Source organism: Agrilus planipennis, unplaced genomic scaffold (assembly GCF_000699045.2).
Source record: "Agrilus planipennis isolate EAB-ADULT unplaced genomic scaffold, Apla_2.0 scaffold109, whole genome shotgun sequence".
NCBI classification, from domain to species: domain Eukaryota; kingdom Metazoa; phylum Arthropoda; class Insecta; order Coleoptera; family Buprestidae; genus Agrilus; species Agrilus planipennis.
In genome coordinates, this window is record NW_020438934.1 from 461,889 (window position 1) to 489,405 (window position 27,517).

Below are 27,517 nucleotides of genomic sequence, written 5' to 3' on the forward strand. Positions count from 1 at the left end.
GGAAGGGAGTCAGACAAAGATCCACACTGTCACCGCTACTTTTTAATCTACACATCGAAGACGCGATCATCATCATTAAAGACACTACAACTATAACTAAAGGTAGACACAGGAGTTAAGAGGAATAGAGTTAGACCTAGAATAGATTACTGTTCGCAAATAGTTGAGGATTTGAGATGTCCTAGTTTTAGGGAAATGCGAAGATTAGCTCAGGACAGGAAAGAGTGGAGATGCGTGTCCAACCAGTCTTAGGACTGACGACCTTATGAATATGATGATGAATGAAGCTCAGAAACAGCCAAAATCAGTACTACCATCATGATTTATATAGCTAATTGAATAGTCTATAACGTAACCTACAGTATGAAATACATATACATATAATCGACACGACATCATAGGTATGTAACTATTGCATTGGCGGATGTTGGTTGTTGTAGGTAATTAATACTGTTAATTAATGCATCAGCAATCGGTATATAATATCGAAAACAAATTAGACGGTTGTTACTTGCAACGTTAATTTGTCAGCTACAGTTGCTACCGCGCAAATCACACAGAGAATATATTTACCACTTTACAAGGAAACACATTGACGTAATTATGAAGCATTGGCAAGCAAGGATAATAAATAATATATGAGATGCAGAAACCCGCATAACCATTACGGGTTACAAATTAAATTCACATTTATTGAAGCACGTATGGAATGTAAACCATAGACACTTCTAGATGCTGAGGACGAATTTACCATTAACTATATTCCTATAGAAAATGAGAAAAAGGGCACTTTGTTCATACAATTTTTGATAATAATTTTTAGCTATAAATATCTAACTAAACACTATATTTTCATGAAATATTAATTATAATCACCACGATTACTAACAGTATTAGCTTTTACTTTAAATTTTCAGTTAAAGCCGCGCGACGCAAAACATGTAGTATCTTGCCTCTAGCTTTCAACAATATATTTGGACTCCAGCCGAGTTTCAACTTGTGACAACAAAACAAAACAAAACAAAAATTACATTATGTACTTACTTACAGTGCTTGATTTTAATTTTTTATATTACGCTTAGGACCGATTCGGATAATTGGCGATTCGGTTAATCGGCGTTCGGATAATCGGCGTTCGGATAATCGGCGTTCTACTGTAATTGTAATCGATATATTTCCTAAAAATAGTCTTTTCATTTTTTATCAATATTTACATGTAACAGATTTCCACAGTTAAATATTTGAAGGTATTTATTTTTTCAAGCAGGTAGTTTTCAATAAACGGATTGTTAAAAAAAGAACGATAAACAATAATCAATCAATTAAGCAAAGTTGCAGTTTGCCGCGTTTGTCGTTAACAGTTACAGAGTGGTATTTGCTAATAGATTTTCGTAGAATGAAAATGAACGATAATGGTGGAAAATCGTTCAACTCATATTTCACGAACCGATGTACTGTTTAATAATAAGCCAGGGGGTTGATTTAGATTACGTTATTAACACTTTTGCGTGGATTCAATCATTTATACAGTTGACACGCGAGCAAACTGGTTTTTGCGTAGCCTTGGGCTAAACGACTTCGCTTTTTGAGCGCCCATTGAACAAAATAAGCGTGAAAATCATTCGCTCAGTTCGAATAAACCTTTTCGGGGCATATGGAGCGTTTTTATTTTCTGTATGTATCTTTATTGCAAACCATTTCAACGCTCAATATTTATCACTTTATTTTCTCTGTTGAAATTCAATGGAATGAAAATCACTCTGAACTAGTTCAGGCCAAAAGCTATTTTTGTTTACAATCTCCCAACGTTTCGCTCTCACACGAGGAACTTCCTCAAGGCATCTGCCTTTACGAACTATACAGCTACCCTGCTGGAAACTCAAGCACATATTCTAAGGGATATTATACCTTTATACCTAATTAGTGGATAATGCTTAGTTCCCTCCCATATACCTACTTTTAATTAGGGTTAAAATTTTCGATATGTCGAATTCCCTCCTAATTATACATCAATTGCCTTCAAATGGAGGCGGATGACCTTGAGTGCTAATTGCTACTATAAAGTCATAAAGAGGGAACTCGGCTAGTACCCGGGAGGGAATTCGACTATCTATATTTTAACCAAAACTACCTGCGGGAGGGAATTCGGCATCACCGTAATTAGTTTCTCTTGTTTTTCGCAATTTTACTCTTCGCCTATTTTTGACAGCACGAGCCACCACTGGAAACTTTTATTAATTTTAATACATTGGTGGACCCATCTACCTACCGAAAGACATTTTCATACTACTATTAACCAACCGTGTGGTTTTACTGTATTTCTGAAGTCATTTTGTGTGCTTTGCAGCTACAACTTCAGGACAGATTTCATCTGAAAATCTTTCTTGAAACATTTTTACTCTATGCATTTAATAATATAATGTTCATTAATTTATACTAACCCGCGCGTGTTTTAACCACAGTACTCTCTACTATTGTTGCAGTTCCAGGCCCGGACGCCCGCCCAAACGTGCGCCAGTAGGACTTAGCTTAGCTGCCTCCCACCAGTATCAGCACCAAATTAAGAAACACAGACTGGAGAACGGTGACTACTCCCCTTACGAAAACGGGCACATGGGAGGTAAGTTTTTTTTAATTATTTATTCAATATAAACACGTAATAGAAGTTCATAAAAATGAACTATGATTTCCAAATTATGCCGATACGTTTTCGCAAGTTCTATGTAGTCGTTCGAGAAGGTAATAAATAAATATTGTATGAGTAGAAAGAAACTGGATTTCTGGATTCTAAGCGTAACATTTTCCATGACAGATCACAGTGGTATCAAAAGTGTTCGATGTTTTATATCCTATCACAAGGGACATCTTCAGGAACTTCATGTTGTGGATGCAGGATTTCCAATGCTGTTGCTGAACAGTTCGCCAAGAGCGTTGGAAGCACTACCATGATCCGTCATAGAGCTTTCATCAATAAGACGCAGTTAGAATCTGGAAATCCAGTTTCTTCAGATGACAACCGTGAAAGCCTAAATCAACTTCTAAAGCAAGAATAGGTTTTACAGGTTTTTCTGTTCAAACTCTTCAACTTATACTTTATTACACCAATAGGGGGCAACATTATTTAAAGATAATAAGAAAAATACAATTTTACATCTAACTTCTCCTTTTCATTGTAAATGTCATTATTATGGGTACAATAAGAGAAAACGGATAAGGGAATGCCTCATGTAGCGTGCGGATCTTGTTTGACTTCTCCATAAATTCCTCATTTGGAAATCGACGATAGTGAACTGATGTGCCTACACTATTAGGGTCTTATTAGGCAAACATAACACAAGTAGGTATGACAATTATTATGGGAGTTCGATTAGGCAAACTTTAAATATATCTAACTACTAACATGTGAATATGATTGTAAACTGTGTTTGAAAATGATGAACTGGTATAGTCGTATAGCCGATTTTGATTCTACCAAGAATTTTTAACTCGGCGAGCAAAATTTTTCCTAACGAAAGTCACATAGCATTCAGAATGATGCATGTGAGACAAAAGGCATAATATACCATTTGATTTCTTTTGGGGCAACTACATGGGGTCTGAACGAGGCAACGTCTAAAATAGGGACCCTATTTATACCTTCCCAAAAATTCTAGTCGGGTAATGAAATGTTATTATTAGGTAGGATTATAGAGTTACGTTGTCATAGACAGGCAGACGAAAACACTAAACCCTTAAAAGTAAGTTGCGCCTTCATTAGGACATGGTATTCTTCCTTCATATGTTTACAAGCACTTTTAATTAACTAAATAACGTAAGAGTGACAATTTGACAATTGATAGCACACATATTACATATGTAATTATAGCTACAGCATCATATTTGTGGTAGTCTCCCTCATAAAACTGATTTTCATGACATAAAATGGTGCGAATTAACGAATAAAATTTAAAAATCCCAATAAGGGATCGAATTGTGGGGTGTGTTTTTGCTTGAACACCATGGTTGTTACACCTCGATAGGTTGCAGTGAAATTCCATTTTCGTGACGTCGAGCAATTAAAAGGGGAAAAGTGCGCTGGAAAGCAACAGCGATCCGTGCCTGTTAAACTTAATATACGTACACTCAACATTTCGAGGGCAACAGCAGAAGTGGATTAAATAGCAATTTTATTTCTGATACAATCTGCAACTGACACGAGAGCAATGGGATTCAAAGGAGGCGGTCTTACGTGTTGCTCATGATTACTAGTAGACGAAGTCGGTTGCAAGTCGATTCGTTAATTCCATCACAGTCGATTTTGCAAGATCGTTTCAAACTGGAATTTAAAATATCGCAACGTGCATTTCTGTTTGGGTTTTTTGCGCAGGTGCAAGGGTTACTTTTTCGTAAAAAGGACCATTACAACAAATTTCATATTTACTGTAGATTACTGCAAACGATCGCAAATAATTTAATTTTCTTTGCCGCTATAAATATTACAGCATCGATTAGGCTGTTCTTTTAATAAGTACATAATTGATTTTGAATATCGACTAGCTATAGAATCCTCGAGTGGTTACCTTTTTAAGGGGGTAGGAGAACTGGTTAGAATGAACAAACGCGTGAAGGAATCACATTTCAAATACCATCAGTAAATAATCCTGTATTCTTTGTACGAATTTCGTTAATTTTCGTTTAATTTACGCTGGATTTCACCCCTATTACTTTTGATCATTATATGGTCGTCAGTTGTAAGACTGACTGGACACGCACCTCCAATCTTTCCTAATATTCTGAGCTAATGTGTGCATTTTCCTAAAACTAGAATCTAATCTAGGTATATCTCTACTTCTCTTAACTCTTGTTCCTGCTTTTAATATGTGTCTGACTAGACCTTTATGCCTAAGAAGATGTCCTACCAACTTATCTCTCCTATTTCTTATTGACTTCCATAAAGTCCTCTGTTCTCCTATTCTTTCTAATATCTCTTTATTTCTAACCTTCTCTATTCACGGTATCCTCATCATTCGCCTGTAACACCACATTTCAAACGCTTCTAACCTCGCCGCGCTCCAAACATATACCTTTAACAATATTTTTCGACTTTCTAAATTACCCTTTCGCGAGCACAGAAGTGACTTCTTTTTGTTGAAGGCTACCCGACCCTGTGATATCCTATTTTGTATATCTCTAGTATTCCTTCCATCCAGGGTTGTCTGACTTCCAAGACATCGAAAATCAGCCACAATTTCTAATTTTCCATCTCCTATCTTTATATTCGCTCCTTCCCTACTTTTTCTCCCTTACATACCAGTATTTCTGTTTTACTTTTATTTAGTTTCATATAATACTGTTTTGTCAACATCGCTTCCACTTTATTTAAGGCTACCTCTACCTCTTCTCCTCGCTAGATGCTAATACTGCTATTACTTTTGTAATTTATTTTTCTTTAATGTCATCTGCAAACATCTAAAAACTCGGTTGATGATCTTCACACATGTCGCTGATTTTGATGTTTTAATTTTCTATTCGGAAAACGCGAAACTGCTTTAACTGTTTCTTTACCTTAATTTACGTTATACTACCGTGTCTATGCTAACACAGGAAGTGTAATTATAAAATTTTATTTTTGTTTTCTTTACGCTGCACAGCTATCGTTACAATGATCAAGCTCACCTCGTATTACAATTGTTGCTTGAGAAAAAAAAACATTCATTCACATCGCTACGTCCACCTGACAGCCACAATAACAAGTAAAAGAAATGGTTATTGTTGATCCTAATGCAATTCTAATTCTCAAGAAATTACAAGTTTCACTTGTTTTTACATTCATAAAATCTCAGAATTGTAAATGATATCGCAGACATTGTTCTTTGGCTATTCGACTACAGTTGTACCTATTTGTTTCGAAATACTTTGGAAATTATTAATAAGGATAAGACAAAAGGCATAATACCTAATTAAAAGCACGAAAGCATTGTTAAAACAATGCTTTAACAACTTTGTTTTTTAATTTTTAGATTTTTAATAATTTTTTACTCCTTTTTAAGACATCCTATTTTACTATTTTACCCATATGTTTTGTTCAATTATCATGTCAAAACTAAAAATAAATGTTACTGTTACTTGCTGCTTCATTTATTCAAAGATCAGGAGCATATTTGAATTTACTTAGAAACAGTTGTAATAAAATGACTGAAATGTTTACGAATGCAATTCCATTAAACTATTTGGATCGTTTAAAACGCTATTATCTGTTAGTATCATGCATTCCCTCTGAAAACACGATTTCAAACGCTTAATAACATACACTTTACAGCTGTCAGTACTCCTATTATTGTGAAAGAAATCGAAGCTGGCTCGATTCGTATCGCATGCCACTCTCCGTAATCGTTTTAGAGAAGCTTTCGAAATTAAAATGACAGAAGTTAATTATAAGAAGGGGAAATGCATCACTATTATTGTATCACTTACATTTAGAAAGGAAATATTTTTTTAACTAGAAACAGTAGCAAGGATGTGATGACTAATTTATTTTAAGAATAACAAATATCTTAAAAGAAAACTCCATTTGAAAAACTTTCGCCGTGGCTACTCGACCGTTAACGACCAACTACAGACATAAAAAACGTATATATGACGTTAGAGATCTTCATTAACTTAGTCCAATGTTAGTCTAAAAAGCATCATCATTTATAAAGCATAGAAAACGACGGGTCCGCTGCGCGATGAGCGACTGCGTATCAATTTTCGTACTAGCGGTTGCTTACTGCGCAGGAAACCATCGAAAAAAACTCAACAGTCACTGGCTGTACAATTTAAGGAAGCCACGTACCTGCTGCTCCTATCCCTAACTGTTTTGATTAAAATAACTGTTCGGAAATTAAATATTTGCAAACACACGAGAAATAAGTGAAATTAACTTTTGTAGTAGTACCACTTAGGCTAAACTCAGAGAACCGATCAAACGTTGTCGCTCACCCTGATTTTATTAGTCAACAAAACCAAAAGGTCACTAAGATCGTTCGCGTTAATCGAGGAGGTTAGGGCTCAATAAGTACCAACAGTGGAGTTTTTACAATAAAACACAGAAAAGTTCCAATACGTTTAATTTTCCAGATATTCCTATTAGAAAATCAAATAAACCAAATTAGGTATCATTAGAATTTTTGGCTTAATATATATTAAAATCTTAATGTGGTGAGACAATTCTAAAGCGCGATTCTAATAACTCAGCGATAATAGATAAGTCGAAGATGATTACTCTGTTGGTTATTTTCTCCTTTTATTTAACTAGTAATGCTTGCAAATTTTTGGAATTTCAAATTAGGATACTTCAAAATATTTTTCTCTTTTGAAATCCTGAGACCAGATTCGAGATCAACATAGCAAACCACGCTGGAAAAGATATACCTGGTGTACGTTTCCACGTTCTCATGTAGGAAATACCGGACTTGAGAACAGGCTTAAACTTGGACCAGTAGTGGGAAGACAAGCTTAGGCTTGTCAATAATCGTCAAAGTTCAGTCAATCGTCAGATGCCACAGCCAGGTACATTAACGTTTCGTTAAGTTTGGTCAAATACTTGGGCAGCGAACATTAGGTTGTCAATACTGGTCCAAAGTTCTGGTAATCTTTAAATGCTAAGGTTAGGTTTATTAACGAGTCTGGCCAATACTGGACAATCAGGTATCATCATCATAAGGTCATCAGTCTTAAGACTGGTTGGACACGCACCTCCACTCTTTCATATCCTGAGCTAAACTTCGCATTTTCCTAAAACTAGAACAGCCCACATCCTTAACTATTTGCGAAGAGTAATCTAATCTAGGTCTACCTCTACCCCTCCTCACTCCTGTTTCTGCCTCTAATATGTCTCTGACTAGACCTTCATGCCTGAGAAGGTGTCCTACCAACCTATCTCGCCTATTTACGTTTGGATTAATGTTTGATAAAGTTTCGAGTATCAAGGTTAGGTATATAAACGTTTCGCCAAGCTACATCCAACAAGATGGTATGCGCCGCAGTTACCAGATCTTAGATTAATTTTGTTCTGACTGAGAAAATTTTAGGCTAATATTGTTCATCAAATATTGCCATAATATTGGCTGCCCAATTCTGGGGTAGGGTTGCCCACCAAGTTTTGGTTCGGCTTTGGCTGGGAAGTCGTGTACCAAGCTTGCTGGCTTGGCTTGGACCTAAGTAACAAACCAGACATTTGTTATGCTCGGACCAGAATTGAACAAAATTGGACCTGTTGTGATTTCCTGCATTTATAGGCTCTTGTACCAGAAAGGAACAGCTGACAATTTTTGAGAAATTGTTTTATGATTAAAAATAAAATACACTATAAAAATAATTATCATCGAATTAAATCTACGACCATTTTAAAGTACTTGTAAATTGCTAAGCTTTATATTCTTGTGTTCGGTAAATGGTCGTATTCTTGAAATAAAATCTCATTAATGATAAGAAAACGACCTGAGTGAGTGCAAATGCGTATAAGAACTTAATGGAAAGTAAATAAATGAGCGTAGTTTGATGGTGAGCAGTTCGTTTTACATACGAAGAATCGCATTATTACAGTAAAAAAAATCGAATACACATCTACACCACATTTATACATACGTTTGTGTGTATGCACGTATATAAAATATAATGGAATTACGTGTATTATTTACGGTGATGTTCTCAGAAGTGTTTCAGATTAACCACATTAAATGACCGACAGATAGACAGACACAGGAATAATAAGAGCCCGGCGCAGCACCGCTTTTCAAACGTGACAACCCGTAATTAGAGAACTGCTGAGCATTAGTAATAACGTATACCATCATTTTATGGTAGCGGAACCCATGCTAACCTATTTGATTTTAAACGGTACCAATAAATAAAATTGTGGTTTCTTTAACAAAAGTCAAAAAAAAACTTTCGAAAACCGAAGACCACATTCAGAAATTACGTTGGAAATAACTACCCCAAAGTTTTTTCTTTTCTATCTCCTATTTTATTGATTGTATAATGCATTTACTTGAAAAAAGAGGGGCGGGGTCTACCAAACGTTATTCTGATTCAATTGATCGATGGGGGGGGGGTATGTTAGTGCCTGAACTACGTGGCCTTTTACTGTTTAAGATTTTTATATTTCCAACGAATAAGATGACGTATTTCCTGTGGTAGACAGAATAAAAGAATCACCACATCCGAATTTTACTGTTTCATATTTTTTTGAATAAACAATTACAATAAAATTTTATTTTTGTTTTCTTTACGCTGCACAGCTATCGTTACAATGATCAAGCTCACCTCGTATTACAATTGTTGCTTGAGAAAAAAAAACATTCATTCACATCGCTACGTCCACCTGACAGCCACAATAACAAGTAAAAGAAATGGTTATTGTTGNTTTTGAATAAACAATTACAATAAAATTTTATTTTAAAAAATGTTACAAAGAACACATTGTTTTGGGGGAGGGTCTAAGGGTAAAACCATGGTAGACCGTAGGGAGAAGGGGGGTTGAAAAGTAGCTAAAAAAGGGCCATACGGTTTATATACAACCCCTAAAGGAGCGGACCGCCATACTGTTGCTAAGGTGGTATGAATATGATTTTTGCAAATGCGTAAATGTCAGACAAAAAAATAAAGAAAAAGGAGACACTTTTTACTAGTTATGCCGACAAGAAAAAGGGATTTTATTTTGTCCGATTCCGACATTTATTTATTAACGGTTATAGATTATCTTCGGACGTTTGTTTTAACGACCCGTTTAATTATTATTAGGTCTGGGTTTTACAAGGCCGTTTTAGTGCCACATATAGTCGCCGTAGCTTTTATTTTATCCCCTTATTTATCGTGTCATAAATGACAGTAAAATTGGAAAAAATATTTGATTAGTTCTCGAATTATAGTTCGCGTATGTGTGTAAGTGTATTAATAGAATATAATACGTTGCCTTATTCGAGTAAGTTGTTTCAGTTCGTTTCATTAGTGACTTTATTATATCATTTCTGACTTCATATTACGTTTATTACGTATTTTGGCGTATGTTCCAAGTTAAGCGACTTGGAGCACAATCGACACTTTATTATAACTGAAATACAAATCTAACCAAAAGGGTCAATTCAAACGTAATAACAACAAAATCACGGTATTTCAAATTATGTATAAATTTTCTGTTACAAATTCCTTTTTAAACTTTAAAGGGAACGTACTCATACTACGTTACCCATTTCTTGTTTTATAATTTTTCACTCTCCCCCTCCCTGCCCTTCTCGGTGACCACCCGTAGTATATGGCAAGACCCCCTCCCCCTCTAGTCTTCACATAGTAAACCATAGAAACGGTTTAAAAAAATTGCAAGTAGAAAGTTTTGAATATGGTTCGGAAAAGAGCGAGATTTCCCTAGAGGATATTGACTACGTGACGAAAACATAAACGCCCCTCATCCCGTTCCTGTGACCAAGCGTGGGATTTTTGAAGACCCCTTCCCACTGATGTATCATGTAGTATAAGTGTAAAACTTCCGTCTTCTGGCTTTTCCGAAAGCATAGCTTTTGCTTCTTGGAGATCGGAGATGACTTAAAATGTTCCAATTATGAAGAATTTACAAAATTTGGGAATGTGTTTTACACATTTTTTTTTATAAACAAACAGTTTACAGGTACGTAACGGGGAAGTGGGCGCGACGGAAAAGAAAAGGTTGAAAGCTATTGAAATGTGGTGTTACAGACGAATGATGAGGACACCGTGGATAGAGGTTAGAAACGAAGAGGTATTAGAAAGGGTAGGAGAATAGAGGGTGCTATGGAATAAGAAATAGGCGAGATGATATAGGTTGGTAGGACACCTTGTCAGGCATAAAGGTCTAGTCAGGGACATATTAGAGGCAGAAACGGAAGTTAGGAAGGGTAAAGGTAGACCTAGATTAGATTACTGTTCGCAAATAGTTAAGAATGGGTTGTTCTAGTTTTAGGGAAATGCGAAAATTATCTCAGGATAGGAAAGAGTGGAGGTGCGTGTCCAACCAGTCTTTAACCTCACGAGTTTGAGAGCTACCGATTCGAACTGATCATAAAAGTACAGCAACAATATTGGATTTAGAGCCTCACCTATAAGAGGGTGTAAGAAAAGCCGGTTGACCCCCCAAGTCGAAAAGAAGAACTATTGCACACCACAACTTATCCTACCTTATTTAACCCAAAGTTATTTTAGTTTGTGTTATGTTAGTTCTACTGTATAGAACTATCCTTTAAATTATGATGTGCACCACAATTATAGACTTTAATAGTAAGAAATTCCGACTCAATGCTAAATAAAAATAAATAACGAAACAGTACAGAGAAGCAGACGATGGATTAATAAGAAGTTGATAATAAACCTGTTCTTGTGAGTTTGTGAAGTCATATTATTATTTGGTCCAGTCATTATGTTTTTACAGCATTCATCGGAAAAATTAAACGGCTTCCACAGCTATACGGTTTATTGAATAGGTTAACGGCGTTTTTTTAAGAGGGCGCCATCGGGATATTAAGGGCCCAGAAAAAGTTGCTTTGCAGCCGAAGCCGAAGAACCCGACCAATAAAGTAATAAAATCAAAGAGTAATTTAATTATATTTATCATCTTTTATGAGTAGCCAATAAAAAGTTAAGCACAACACTAAAGCTGGACTGTATAAGAGGGGCAATCTAACGTAATATGTTTAATTATGGTCCAACCTAATAAAAAGTTGTGAATCACAGAATCATCAAGTGTAATTGCTCGACCGAAATGAGAAACTCGCTCGTAAACGCATCTTCGGAAGTGTTTATTTTATTTCTGTTATAGCACTTTTGTACCGTGTTTTCGTTCCGTTTTTATTCTTACCGAGCGTAAAGATTATTTCTTCGAACTTGGCTCAAAACAAAATTCAGAACTTCAATATTTTCCCAAACAGTATCCTCATAATTGCGCAACTTCTTCACCCTTGTGGTCTATAAAAACTGCACAATCATTATCTTGTTCAGGCCACATTCATAATATCATAATGTCCCACTTACATTGGTCAGGCACACACACTTTCAAGCTTTATTATAAGATTAAATTAATAAGCGTAAATAAAACAAAATGCTTTATGATATGTTTCAAAAAGTTTTAAAAATAAATGCTGTAATGATTTTCAAGAAGATAGCTAGTGACACAGTAAAATTTATTAAATTAATAATAAAAGTTTTTTTTTAATTTAAATTAATACNCTAATAGTGGTCAATGTTAATATGCAACATCAACTTGAAATCACTTTTCGATTTTGACCTACTACAAATTTCCTCAAATTAATGAGGAAAATATTTTTTTGACAACAGCAAGAAAAATATTTTCCTCATTAATTTGTTGCTGTTGTCAAAAAAATATTTTCCTCATTAATTTGAGGAAATTTGTAGTAGGTCAAAATCGAAAAGTGATTTCAAGTTGATGTTGCATATTAACATTGACCACTATTAGTAATTTAAAAAAATGTCTTTCTAGTTTTAGTTTTGCTCTTGCTGACATAGTCTCGATCTTGGTCTTGCTCATTTAGTCTGATACGTTTTTTTTAAAGCACAAAGTTTTCTATTTACCGACACCAGAAGTAATAACTTTTCGTTTAGGCTTGCATATTTGGTCTTGGTCTAGCATATTCGGTCTTGATTTTAGTCTTGGTCTTGTTCGTTTGGTCTTATACATTCGCAAGGCTAAATGGGACACCCCAACACAAAAAATGTAAAAAAACTTTTTATTATTGGTATTATAATGAATATTCTTCTGATAAATGAATTTCCCTTAACACAAAATTTTAAACTATTATATTACGAGATGACAACTTGAAAAGGAAATACTTATAGAATTGAAGACCGAGGTAATTTTTTCGATTACTGATTTTGCAAAGGTTTTCTTACTGTAAATTGTAATACCAATTGTATTATTTACACAATGCCAGTGCTATTCATAATTTTGTTTTAGAAAGTTATTTGTACGGTTTTATCGTAGCGCCATTCTCTGTTGAATAATTCAGGTTTAATCGATTTTTGTTTTTGCCACAGCGCGAATAGTTGGCGTAATGAAATGCGTTATTTTTGTTAACATATTTCCACTAGACAGTGCAGAATTAGGTAATGGAAAGAAATGTCATTTCGGAATAAACATAACGTCAATGAATGCATTCCTTTTGGAATTTTAAAGATTTTGCAATCTTCAAACACCATGTACCAACCATAAAAACGGACAAAATCGAAATCGTGAGAATTAGAATAAATAAAATAATAATGTATTTGTGTTTAGAAATATAACTCGGGTTAAGAAATAAAGTCTGTTATCTATAAAATTGTTTTATTTACCGGATGAAATGATTCGGAATTTACGAGTAGATTCGCACAAATAACCGAAAATTTACACAAACATTTTGAATATAATAATGATAGCTATGAAGAGTAAATGAAGTATAAATATCATACACGTTTCGTTGATTTTATTAATATGACACATCGTAAATTAAGTAAATTTACCAACTTTAACAAAGTTAAAATAAATGGTAGGTAATTATGATCAAATAACGGAAAAATAATGAAATTATGTTAGAGTAAATGTATCATGTACTAGTTATGGCAGTACCTGTATCCTCAGATCTAGCCATTTACTGACTCCTATATTCAATCGAAATATGTACAACTTATACTGTTCTTATCAAAAGCGATGACCAGAAACAAGACTAATAAGTAATAAAATCATACTTGTATTAGCAACATTAGGACCATAAAATTAGTTTTGATGATAGAAAAAAATTAATAAATTTATACGCTTTTGACAATGCCATCACATTGATGGGTTTTTAAGTGTTCTTTTAATGTTGGATGGTATAAAGCTAGTTTTCAATCATCAAAAGACTCACAATCACAGAATGTATAAAAATAGCAAGTTTGCAAGATTCCTTGAACTTATCAACTGAAATTAAGAAAATTTCATTATTTTGCCCTTATTTAGATACAATTATATTTCCCAATTAATATTTTTTTGCTATCAACCAACAACTGAATAAATATTTATGTTACTTTTTGTCAGCGGCCATGTAACAGTTTTTCTACATCTTAATTTTATAGAGGAAATTGCACTGTTTGTATTAATAATGAATAAATTACAGTTGTAAATTTTATATTTTCAAGATAATGGAGTAATTTCTTATCATTTGTTTTAGCTATTTTAAGATCGGTAAGTTCTAGACAGTATGGTGTTTTATGTTTTATTAAGATTGCATTGTTTGCCCGTTTAATCTTTAAAAGTACATATCTATGTACATGTATGGATGTATCCTTTTCTCAACATACTAAATAAATATAGATCACAATATAATGGTATGCTTTTATTTTGCCACCGCATCCTAGATATATAACGTGTCTGTGTATGTGTATGTGAGTAGATAGGTGGAACTGTTTACAGACGACTGCTTTATCTGACACACATGATTTTTGTTTTTCCTCTTATTATTACCAACCGTTGTACATTTTTGCAAATTATATCAAGGAGTAATATTTTAATTAACTTTTCGCTCGAAAAAATCGTCGTCAACGTTTCTTACTCCTATCTCACGATAAGTCAAATGATGGATGCGAATAATTTGCCTATAGTTGAGACGTTCGAAATTGGTATAGTCCGTAATAAAATTGTCACATTAACTTTCTTTTTTTAACTTATTATACTTCATTTACTTTCTCTAGCGATCTACCCCTTCCAATGTCTTGGATGCGCGCTGGCAAAATCGTAGGTAGGGAGGAAAAAGCTCATTATACTATCGACTCTTGTTCATTAAACATACTTTTTCATACAGTACTTGCCAAAAGTTTTGTTCAATCATGAATAGTAGTGCGAGTCGAAAACAATAAGCGTTAAAGCCTTTAGTATGTCTTCAAATATAAATAAATATCTCGTTGATATTTTCAATAGTAATTGGTACCAATAACAGCACATTTGAGCAATGCAATTTTAGTGGATAAAATGGTCAATTTTTCCGTGCAGTACTGTACGGATTATACGCTCCTCGCCGGTTAAGAGTTTGGCCGATAGTTGTTTTCTTTCTTTTCTGGCCTAGTGCTGTTCTTTTCTACTTTGCGCCGGTCAAACTAAAGGTTACATCGCTACAGAAGGAGTATAACTAGACTCAAGCGGTTTGCTGACAGAACGTCTACTTTTACTCACGACAAACGTTGTAGAGAATATCGTAAACATAGAAAAGAGATGTCTGGTAGGAATTGCAGCGGACACGAATAAAGAAAAAGGAATAACATTACACCAATTAATGTGTAATAGAATCAGATGCAGATAATCAGAATTTGAGCATGTTGCTAACATCGGATTTTAAAGAAAGTTCAACATTCTTAGGAATTTAGGAAAGCAAAAAGACGCTTTCTTAAAAATATAATTCTAACCAGGCAGTTACAAAGCCCTGATCTTTTGCGTACCTAAATAACCTCTAACCGTTGCACCGCTTACTGTTATTCGGTTATCTCATTTCACTTTGTCAGTACTACTCATGAACCATTTCCTAATTTAACAAGAGCGTGTTCAAAACGCATCAAATAACTAAAGCTCGAAATCGAAACAAACAAGAAGATCCGACTGTTTTCAGAGATAATTTATTGGCAACTTTACCAATTTTGATCATCCTAACTATACAAAAATTACTTCAAGAATTTTGAATCACCTCTTAAATTCAAAAAAATCCAGTCTGAATAAGAACATTCAAAGAAAAAGCCTCTTTCTGAGATGCTTTAACAAATGACAGAGATGGTAACTATTACTGACTGAACTATACCTATTAGTGAATTAGTTCGTAACGACGATTAGTAGAAAAGGAAACAGGTAGGTATTACGGAAACCAAAGAGACATAGCAACATCCCTAATAAGAAAATATTTTCGTTAAAAAAATCACATCCATTGCAATTTAAAAAATTTACAAAATAGTTTTCGTATTCGGAAGCAGAAATGAAACAATTTCGATTATCAAAAAAACCAAACCCATTCCCACTAAATCTAACAGCGGGTAAATATTCGAAGAAACAAATTAATATTGTGGGGAACTGAGATACAATTATCAAATATTCGGAGTGTATGGGATTCAAAGGCTCGGTTGTGTTCAAATATTTATCCGTATCTTTTGTCACAGCGATGTGCGGTTGCAAAGGCACGTCGATTATTAAAGCTTTTGTTGCATACAATCGGTAATTAAGGCACAGCCATACATACGTAACGTATATGGCGAAACAACGCGCGCGCGGGGTTATTTTTCGGATGAAGCGATGCGATGCGACACCACACTACACTACACCACGTTGCGCTCCTCGTCGCCCCCTGAATGAAGCGCAAACGAACAATCGTCGGCGTAGTGCTCTTTCTCTCTGTGTTGCCTCCGCCGCCGCGTCGCTTCTGTCGTTCCCAACCGACTTTACCTGCTCGATTAATTGCAAATGCTTTACGTGCATTTAAGCCTTTTGGGAATATTTTTGTGGATTTTACAGCTCTGTCAAAAACATCGAACGTGAATATTTGCAGACATCCCTATATTGATTCCAATTTTCATTTTTTTTATATAATAAAACTACTTTTTGCCTTCGTCTAATTAGTCGACTGACTAATCTTCCTCGCTACCTTTATCAATAANAAAAAATAAAATTGATTCTAATTGAATCAATACAATGATGACTTAAAAAATTTACATTATTGTTTTCAGTATTTAATGTTACTTGCACTTATGAAATGATCAAATAACCTGCGTTATTTTACATTGGAAAAGATATAAAAAAAAGTTAATTTCAAAATTGTTCTAGAACGTTATCATAAAGAAACGAAATAACTTTGGAGAAACTTGCCTGTTTTGTAATGATTATTGTAAAGATTATGAGCTGTTATTTTTTCCGAGTATAGCCCTTATATATCTTTATAACGTATATAAATTTAATTCAAATTCGTTAAGTGTTTTTTGAGAAAAAAATATTTTCCGATTTGTCGTTTTTTCGGAGTTATTCAAAAACCAAAATAAATGGAGGTTTTAAATTTTCAGGATTAACGTATGTTATAACTACCAATATACCATCAAAAAATAATCCAGATATCTCTCTGGGGCCGATTCACTATACTTATCGTCGTATGGCCTTTTGTATTAAATCAAGAAGTTAAGATAAAAAATTTGATACGCACCAGTGACGGGTGGAGAACCGAACATAGAGATACGTATTCTGCTATATGATCCAATCATCAAAGGGTGACATCATCTCTCGAAAATTACTACATAGTATAGAAAAGTTTGTGTAGATAGCTACTTCAACCACCTTTACACATAAATAATAAATAGATAGTCCATATAAGTCCAATAAATACAGCATTTTAAGGGGTATTACGGTTCAAATGATTTTGAAAGTGCGGTTAGTTTAAGAGAAGCATATTTTCGGAAAGACATATCCCACACGCTCACCAAATTATGCATTTTTGTTCGTGCGACATCACTATCATAAAGTCTTCAGTCCTAAGACTGGTTAAACTGTCTTTCTTATCCTGAATTAATCTTTGCATTTGCCTAAAACCAGAAGATCCCACATCTTTAACTATTTGTGAACACTAGGTAATATAATATATGTCTACCTCTACTTTTTTTAACTCCTGTTTCTGCTTCTAATATGTCTCTTACTAATCCTTCATGCCTGAGAAGGTGTCCTACTAACTTTATCTAGCTTATTTATATTTGACTTCCATAGCGTTAGATTTAGGATACAACCAATTCTTAGAAGTTATCTATTTTATTATTAAAAGCCTCCTCATACGTGTTTAGTAGGACATTTTATTGAAAATTATTTTTTTCGTTAGTTTTATTCTTCAAGCAATGTTTAGTGTGAGCGGATTATCGACTTTTTGACACTGGAAAACCTAAAATTTCCCATATGAAGATTGATCATTTGATTTAGCTAATAATCTTAATAACACAAGTCAGCGTTTATTTTTTTTTCTGATGGTGAAAATTATAGACGTTTCTGTAGCTGTTCTGATTTTATACCTTTTCTGTTAGATAGTTTCTCGAGCATTTCAGGGTTAATTTTTAAAGTTTAGTTGAAATTTAATCAGACCTTAAAAGGTTAGTTAATAGTTAGTCAAGATAAGGTTTACCTGGAATTGTAAGTTTTAATTGACTTCAATAAAAACTTTTCTTATAAAATGATAATAAAGTTTTTCATATTCCTTCTAGACTAAGGGAACCTCCTTGAATACTATTTTTCGCTGTATAACCTAAGCTGAAATTAATTAACACGTAGTCGCGACAATATTGAGATTAATAAGTACCTACAAGGAATCGTGACAAGTTCGATAGAAAAATGTTTAACGAAGCTTATTGGCAGAACCTTTATTGATTGTCCTGAATAATTTTTTATTGAACTGAACTTGAGGTTGCATGCAACAGAAAATGTCTTTGGCAGGCAGGTACGTCAATGCATCGACCACCCGTACTCCACCCCAATTGTAACATGATATCATCTTTCAGCATATATCACTCTGTTTACTTTTCATATTCGACTGCACAATGCGTTCAGTTGACCAGTTCGTTTTTCCCTGTCGAATTAAATTAATTCACAGTCGACTACGCTTACGTAACAACTCGAACGAAACCCCTCGTAGTCGGAGGTGGAATTAATATTCATAAAAGCAAATGAAAACGAAAAATTGATGCAAAAGTTCTTCGGTAAAATGTCACTTATTTATTACTTAGTTATTTGGTTGTACTTATCTATGCAAATAAACTTGTAAATGAAAAATTAACTATAATAGTGGACTTTAACTTTTGTGGCATGGTACAATACCGCAGTTACTAACAAAAAATGCCCCTGAAGCAAATGTTAATTATGTGGATATTTAAATAAATAAATATATTACGCGAAATATTAATATTGCTGTGTAACATTAGTAACAAGGAGTTGTTTTTTGAGTAAAATCCAATGTTTGTAATATTATTTTTCTAGAGGAGCTATTTAATAAGCGGTTAGTATTGTCCTTTTTATGTCAATATTGTACTTTCCAATATCTGCCACATTTCCTTTTTTCATTTCGAAAAAATAGAAAAAACATATTTCTTTGTTAAATACAATTAACTTCTTTACTTTATTTTACAGTTATGGTTTAAGTTGCAAAATTTATTGCTTTATACCTACTTGTTTGTTTGTTTAATCACATTTTCCAGTTATACCTATGTCAGAGACATGTACACATTTTGGTTTGCTAAGCAATTTCTTTTTATTAAAAAAACAAATATCTACGTTTAATGTGCGCGTTAAAATAATTCCAAAAAAAATTTGAGAATTCCAATTCCCAATTCAAAAAGAAATCCTGATATTACGCTTTGAATATAAAACATCGGATGATCTTAAAAATCATTAACGGTATGCGTATATCAATCATATTTGTCTGGGATACTGTACAATTCACATTTCATAACAATGATGCCAGTTCAAATCAACATCACGAACAATAGCAGGAACCTCCCGTACACCCTGTATCTCTGTGCACCCCTGCTCGCAAAGGATATAACATGTGGATAATATGAAGCCATAATAGACTGTGCCAAGTCGCCAGTGAAATATCCAAATAAAAAATAATATCGAGTAGTTGCAACTTTACGAGTACGTACGTACGGTCCATCGAACAAACGGATTGAATTTCAATCACCGAATCAGCAGGGTGTTGGGAAGATTACAGACTGTTTCCGATGGACTATGTTAAAAAAAAAATTAAACGTACGAACCTACATTAGTAGCATTCAATTAGTAACTCCCCTACATGTTTAAAACCCATACGAAATTTACGGTTTATTTTATAGTAAGTCTAGTATTATATGATGGGTAGGTTGTTGTTCGGAATTTTTAATTGAAAGTCACCAATATTTTGACGTGTATAAATGCCCATATCAGGTCGTAGAGTCATATATTTCAGATAGGATGGAATAGTAGCTTAACGACCAACGACGAAATTGTTAGGTAAAGGTAAGTTAAGGTAAGAAAAGGTATCCTTGATTGGCGTACGTAAAAATTCGGTATTCATTAAAGCCTCGGTTTCACGCTGATAGTAGTCTCACATGACAACAGCCTTCATATTTCTGCCATAAAAGTGAGATGTCTACACAATAAAGTCTATTGTGACAGTAAAATTAGTAGCAATATGGCCGAAAAGAGAGATTAATTGCAGCAGAAGCCGCTGTTGTTGGTGAAACCATTAAAATCAAAGGTATAGAAAATAAAAAGACTAAGAAAACGTGGGTGAGACAGTACCTAATATACGAGGGTGGATTGATAAGTTTCCGGCCTAACCAAGAGATGACGCCACTAGGCCTACCTTGAGGTGACATTCTATAGTACCATCCTTGGATAGCTTGTAGCTATAGTTTCAGCCCGATCTCCTTGCTAGTGTAGGTTTGACAGCACGCTGAACAAGACGCCTCTGTGGTTTTCGTAAAAATGGAAAAGCAGGAAAATCGTGCTGTCATCAAATACTTTTATTTGAAGGGGTTAACGCCGAAGGAAATTAAAAAAGAGATGGACTCAACACTGATTGAAAGTGCGTGAGATAGCTGAGACCTGTAAGATGTCATATGAACGTGTGCAACATATTTTGCACCAACATTTGCATATGGAAAAGCTCTGTGCAAGATGGGTGCCGCGTTTGCTAACAGTCGACCAAAAATTGATTCGAAAAAACATTTCTACCGCAAATTTGTCATTGTATAAGCGTAATCCAAGCGAATTTTTGCGTCGATTCGTAACCGTTGACGAAACGTGGGTCCACCACTACACTCCTGAAACCAAAGAACAGTCTAAACAGTGGATTGGACCAGGGGAACCAACTCCAAAGAAGGCAAAAACAATTTTTTCGGCGAACAAGGTTATGGCTACTGTTTTTTGGGATGCAAGAGGTATTATATACATTGATTACCTTGCAAAGGGTAATACTATCACTGGTCAATACTACGCAGACTTATTGCAACGTTTGAGCCACGAGGTGAAAATTAAACGACCTCATCTGGCGAAGAAAAAAATCTTGTTTCATCACGATAACGCACCAGCGCACACGTCAATCGTTGCGACGGCTAAAATCAACGATCTAAAGTTTGAATTGATGCCGCACCCTCCTTACTCTCCAGACCTAGCCCCGAGTGACTATTTTCTGTTCCCTAATCTCAAAAAATGGCTTGGCGGTAAGAGATTTGCGGACAATGAAGAAGTAATCGAAGCTGTAAATGGTTATTTTGAGGAGCTTGACGAATCAGTCTATAGAGATGGCATTAATAGACTGGAACACCGCTATGAGAAATGTATCAGCCTTGGAGGAGATTATGTTGAGAAATAAAAAAAAAAAATTTTTAAAAACCTTGTTTTTCTTGGTCAGGCCGGAAACTTATCAATCCACCCTCGTACATTGGTCGCTTCTGAAAGACCAATCAGAGAACTTGCAGTAAAACACCAAGACCAATCAATACAATGTTGAGCGGTTCATTACTAGACTTTTGCTATAAACTTTTGTCTTCACTATTGGTATTTTTTTGTCCAGAATATTCTTTCTTTTAAGAATTATCCTATAAATATCCCACAACAAAGGACACATCGCATGCATTAACGACTATCTGGTCAAAGTTTACATGATGACAGCTTTCGTGATAGCAGCGATCATGATAAGATTCACCTTGAAAATGATGCTTAAAGGATATTAAGATTTAGGTTATGGTAAAAAATGTTTCCCAGATTGAAATATGAAAAGTGCTGTGCACCATTTGGACGGGTTCAACTGGTTTTTATTGTAATCCATTAGGAAGCTATAAATGTACACTAATTATTTATTTAATTGGAGGCGGAAGGTAGGCACTTTTATAAGAAAAACAAAACGCAATTTAAAATAGGTCTGCGAATTTAATGTAACAATACGCGATAAATTCGTCTGATAACAACAGAAAAAAAAGAGTTAATGACGAGCTAGAACTAGCAATTATTCGCTTTCTTTGAACTTCTCACATGGTGTATATATACGCATTTAATGTAATAATTTCTGCATCTAAAATATCATTAACGTAAAGTAATTTAATGTGCTCTTCTACCGTCGGAAACGCAGTACCGACGCTGACATTGGAATGCGTTATCATTTGCCACGATCGCGTTTATAAAATGCACAGAAGTATCTTACCCGGTCATTGTAAACCCATAAAGCATGGAAGATTGACTCGCAACAGAAATCTTAGATGGCATTGGGCTGAAAAGATTAAATTGTTTTCTTTCGCATGCTTAAGCAATCTTCATTCTTGACTCTCGGGTGTTAACACGACCGTGCGTGTGCTTGAAACAATAACTAGCAATATTAGTTTTAAGAGAAAACAAACGTAATTGTAACTGTCTCAGTTTTTTTACACCCTTCAAAACCAAAAACGAGTGAGCAACATCAATGGTGGAAACATTTTTTTTTTTTAAATATACAAATTTAGAAAAACAATCAAAATATTACATATTAGAAGTTAAAACGTTAAGGTGCGATTGTTACACTCTTTGGTAGATGATGGGACCCCCTTTATAAGGGGATAGGGGATGGATGATTTCGTAGAACACTGGGAGCGTTGAAGTAGAAGGATTGGTTGGAGGTGAAAGAATGAATCGGTAATTCTTTGTATAAGCTGATCGTCACGATTGTCGTAGGGTGGCAGAGGGTGGGTAGGTGGGAATGATCCTTCACAGCACTAAAACAGTGTTTGGTTGTAGGGACAGAGAGGTGATGAAGTAGGGGATGGAGGTAAAAAATCGTCGAGTATGGTAAAAGAAACTAAGATAATCTAACTTAATTCAGAGTTAATCTTAACCGGTTAGGTTAGATCACCTACACTTATTGTTAGTCGAATGAGAAAATGCCAAAACATGAATCTTTTGGACAATATTAACACTACCAGCAGGGCCAGATTTTATTTTAATGCCGCCCCATTATCCATATTCTACACACAAAATCGATGAGGGTTCAGAATATTTTTTGACTTTCTACTATAAAATCCACTAAATTGATTTCAGCCCGATTTTCGAAAATATCAGATCTCAACGTTTTAAGATCATATAAAGCTAAAGCTCAAAAAACTACGCCGAATGCTGGTCATCATCATCATAAGGTCATCAGTCCTAATTAAGACTGGTTGGACACGTACCTCCACTCTTTCCTATGCTGGTAATGCCCACAAAATCAGTCGATGGGTTCGATAATATTGTTGACGAAAGTTTCGAAAAATGTTCCTTTTTAACCGACATTCGAATTTTTTTCAAGACTCGATTTTTACCATCCTGGACATTAGTTTGTAGGGCCCCTAGTGTAAATCCAACTCTTTCTACCACAGGCAGTTAAATATCGCACCTTGCAAATTGAAATATTAAGTTAAAACACCCGTAATTTCAATTGACATCGTTTCGCCACGTTTTGACCTATTCCTATGTTATTTTAATTTAATTTTTTATGAATTTCCTTCTAGCATTTAGGTTCAATTTATTGATCATATAAAGTATTGATAGTTTTGTCAGAACAAACTAAAGGTAATTTGAATCCGACCAACTCTAAAACTGTTTACGTAGGTACCTAATACATGAATGTCCCTTGAATTTTTCTTAATTCAGAGCAATGATCATCACTTGAATCGACGGTACAATGTAAGCTGTTATACCGTTACGACCTCTCTGCTCTGTTCAGCATAAAAACCGAACGCGCTAAACGATAAATTTATAGACAATAATTTACTCAAATCCAAATAATAACAACATAACAACCCGAATTATTTGAAATTGCTATAATCAAGCGTTGCGGTCGGTGAGGGACAGCTCCGGCCGTGCGCTTCGACCAAAGCAAATTGTAAATGAGACGGAAAAGAAAATTATGTGGAACTTAAAGAAGACCGCGGGCTATAACCGAACGTGCTTGTCATTCCCGACAGATTTGTGACTATTCATTAAGAATTAGCGAGTACTTATCTGTGATTGCCGGGACGTGCCTACGCTGGGCAGGAATCAACTGCACCCATTGTTTGACAACTGTTATATTACAATATTCTGTATATTAAACACAATTTCAAAAAAATCTTACGTTTGCAGAATATTCATAATATACCAGCTAAGAAACATTTACCTTACATAATACTTGAACCGGCCCTTATTTTGAAATTTTTGTTACTAAATCATTTCGATTTATTGATAATTAGGGGGTAATTCAACATATGTTAAAGCAATCGAAAGTAACACAACTATAATCCACGATTTTAACACGTTCGCTGCTATTAAGAAAAATCATCCCAAACCCTAGGTACTGGCTACACGTTAGGTTTCAAAACTCATCCATTTAAGCCTTTAAGACAACGAATAGCCATTTTATTGGGTTTTAGTCGTGCGGTTTTTTTTTTCGTAAACATTGCAGTGCAATTCAGAATTCAGCAGACGTGAATATGTAATTCGAACTCGAATGATTGAAACCCGAAATATCGACCAATCTTATTATGTTACATAAGTTTTAAAATGATTTTACTTTCTTTTTACTAAATTCTTGTAAATATGATAAAAATATAGACTTCAAAAATTAATGTTGAAAATTAACAAAGAATTCGAATTATTTCTAGAACTTTTTGAACATAAAGAACTATTTAAATGGTACAAGATGACAAATGAGTTAAGTTGATGGATGGCTATAGGGTTTGACCTGTAATAAACGGGTCAGTAAAAAATATATTTCATTGAGAAAGAATTTATTGATTGTCATTAAACTGGTTGAAAAACTTCATTGAAAAATAATAACCACCATTACACATGGTGGTCCAAAAATGTTGTACATCACAAGATTAATTGTAAAATTTTTCGTCTATCTATTTTAGTAGTGAGATCCGATATCTACTAATGGAATGAACAAATAATATTTAAAAACTAAAATAATTTGCAAAAATGATTGTTTTTTAATATTGTTTTAAATAAATAATAAAAAATTGGAATGAGATTCAAGCAGTGTGTAGAGAAATCTCATTGGACGTTTTGATACGATGTACAGAATCTGTGGTGACTCGTACTCAGAATTGTATTGATGCTGTAGGTCACCAATTTGAACAGTATTAACATTTGTTATTTATGTTTCATTTACATTGGACTTTCAGCTTTCTATTTTCCTGAAATTTAACTTTGTAGAACGGTAAATAAATTTTCTATGGAAGTTCAAAGTGTGTATACATTTTTTTGAAGCACCCTGTATTTGATATGCCACACGGTTAAGGATGTGTAGGTTGTTCTAGTTTTAGGGAAATGCGAAGATTAGACCAGAATAGGAAAGAGTGGAGGTGCGTGTCAAACTAGTCTGACTGACAGGACTGACGACCTCATGATGATGATTTAATTTCCTATGTTCAAAATTAATTTATTTACGTTATACGTTCGTGTCTGGGTCACACAAATTCATATGTGTACTAAATTTCAAATTAATCGGTCCAGTAGATTTGGAGCACATTGACTGTAACAGACGGACAGACTGGCAGACGAATGATTCTATAAGGGTTCCGTTTTTCATTGGGACGTACGGAACCCTAAAAATACCTAATGCGAGCTCTGCCTAAGGAAGATTGACCTATCCGACGAAAATACGTATGCTCCTTTATGTTAACAGAAAATTTTATACAAATTTATAGAATTTTACAAAAGCCACTGAAATTCTTTATTAACTTGTAATATATCATGCTTAATGAAAGAGGATGTTCTAAATTATGACAAATCCACAAAACCTGAATTTTTAACAGCTGGGCAAAATTCACTGAAATGAGTTAGGAGCTCCATGCCACATATGCAATCAGAAATATTCGAAGGAGAAACAGAAGTTAAGAGGGGAAGAGCAAGTCCTAGATTAGATTCCTTTTGGTAAATAAGCTGAAGATCCTGTTATGACGATAACGTAACTTATCAACCATGCCCACTCAAGAATAGTAATTATTAACAGCTTCAAATGGCATCAGCGTGTTTAATAAAAATCCCATATGATCAGAGATAATCAAGATGAGAAGTTTATTTGAATCGCTCTGTACATAGCAGATGATTATAAAACAAAAGGTCACGGATGTGACTTGAAACTAGGAATTGTAAAACGGGAACTTGGAGCGGGACAGGCCAATTATGTAACATGCTCGTGTTATTAATTTAGTACTGTTTCTGTCTAAGATCTCATATAACATTAACAAAGTAGGTGTAAGATGAGGGTATCAAATGAAACATACCTGTTAGTGACAACTGCGATGATTGATGATGATCTCTGAGCTAATCACTCTGCCTGTCTTGTGTGGCCCTCTGAGGACCTCGAGAAGAATCCAAAACTCATTATACTAATTGCTTTTGGTTAAAATCGAATCTGAACGCCAATAATAATTGATCGCCTATCTTTTTAAATTCGAGCGTTCTCGAAGAATCGTCTCACCGGTTAAGTTCTCCTCTGAATGTATTTGCCAGTGAACTAAAGCAAGTATTTAATTGCTTTTTATTTATTCAGATAAGATACCTACCGATATAATTTTATTGCAATAGCTATACGTTCGGGCTTTTAAGACAGACGGCACTTAACAATTAAAGACTGACATCGAAACAAAACCATAAAGTTTTTGGTTTTTTTTTGTTTTATTGTCTGAAATCATGCCGGCAGGTTTTGTAAACTATAAAATGATATGAAATTATTGAGAATAATATCGATAATGTTTGTACTGCATGAACAGACTCAAGTGGCAGGGATTCTTATACTTTTAATTAACCCTCTTCAAGACTAAGGATGCTTGGGAGGTATGTCAAAATGCTACGAGACAAATGAAAATTTGGAAGAACGTTCCTCATTCAATTCTAAAACTTCTGTAAAAATTACAAATCGATTCACTAAACCGTTAAAGAGTTATTGAAATTTTAAAAAATTGTAATTTTACGTCATTTTATGGAGATTCGTTGACCGAACAGATTAAATTTATTTTTATTAACAGAAAAAAAGCTACCAGAAATTTCAAACTTTTATAATAAGTAACTTGAACTCTGGAGAATCACTTTAGCGTAAGGTTATTCAAATTCACTAAATGGTTATCGAGAAAAAAATGAAAAATTAGCTGAAAATCTCGTTTTTACTTGATAATATAATGATAATATTTATAATTGTCTGAAATAAATGCAATTTTAAAGTTTTAATTATTATTTAAACATATTAAAAAGTTTTACGCTCATTATTAATAAAGATTGAAACTAAATATTTTTTTGTTTCGAAGTTGAAATAAAGGCATATTCACTGCCAAAAGTCAGTTAAAAATTTTCCATATTATTCGTTATTTCTTATTTTATTCAAAGTTTTTGGTCAAATTCCAAATTTTCTCTCAAACCGTATACTTTTTTTTTAGTATGGATAGTATTTATTTACCTCATGATATGCTGCAAAACCTAATTAATCACGATGAATTTCTAATTTTATGTACTCTTGTCTCCGATTGTACCTCC

General features: G+C 34.2%; 1 protein-coding gene across 3 annotated transcripts in view; it reads left to right on the forward strand.

Moving 5' to 3' along the window:
- Positions 1–27,517, forward strand: part of LOC108737983 (dachshund homolog 1) — a 348,890-nt gene that overhangs the window by 119,134 nt on the left and 202,239 nt on the right. For 2 of the 3 annotated variants that reach the window (XM_025974266.1, XM_025974268.1), the window contains exon 2: positions 2,484–2,620. In XM_025974266.1, coding sequence (XP_025830051.1) covers positions 2,484–2,620 — 137 coding nt within the window. The remainder of the gene's footprint in view (positions 1–2,483; positions 2,621–27,517) is intronic. The other variant, XM_025974267.1, reaches the window with a different exon arrangement.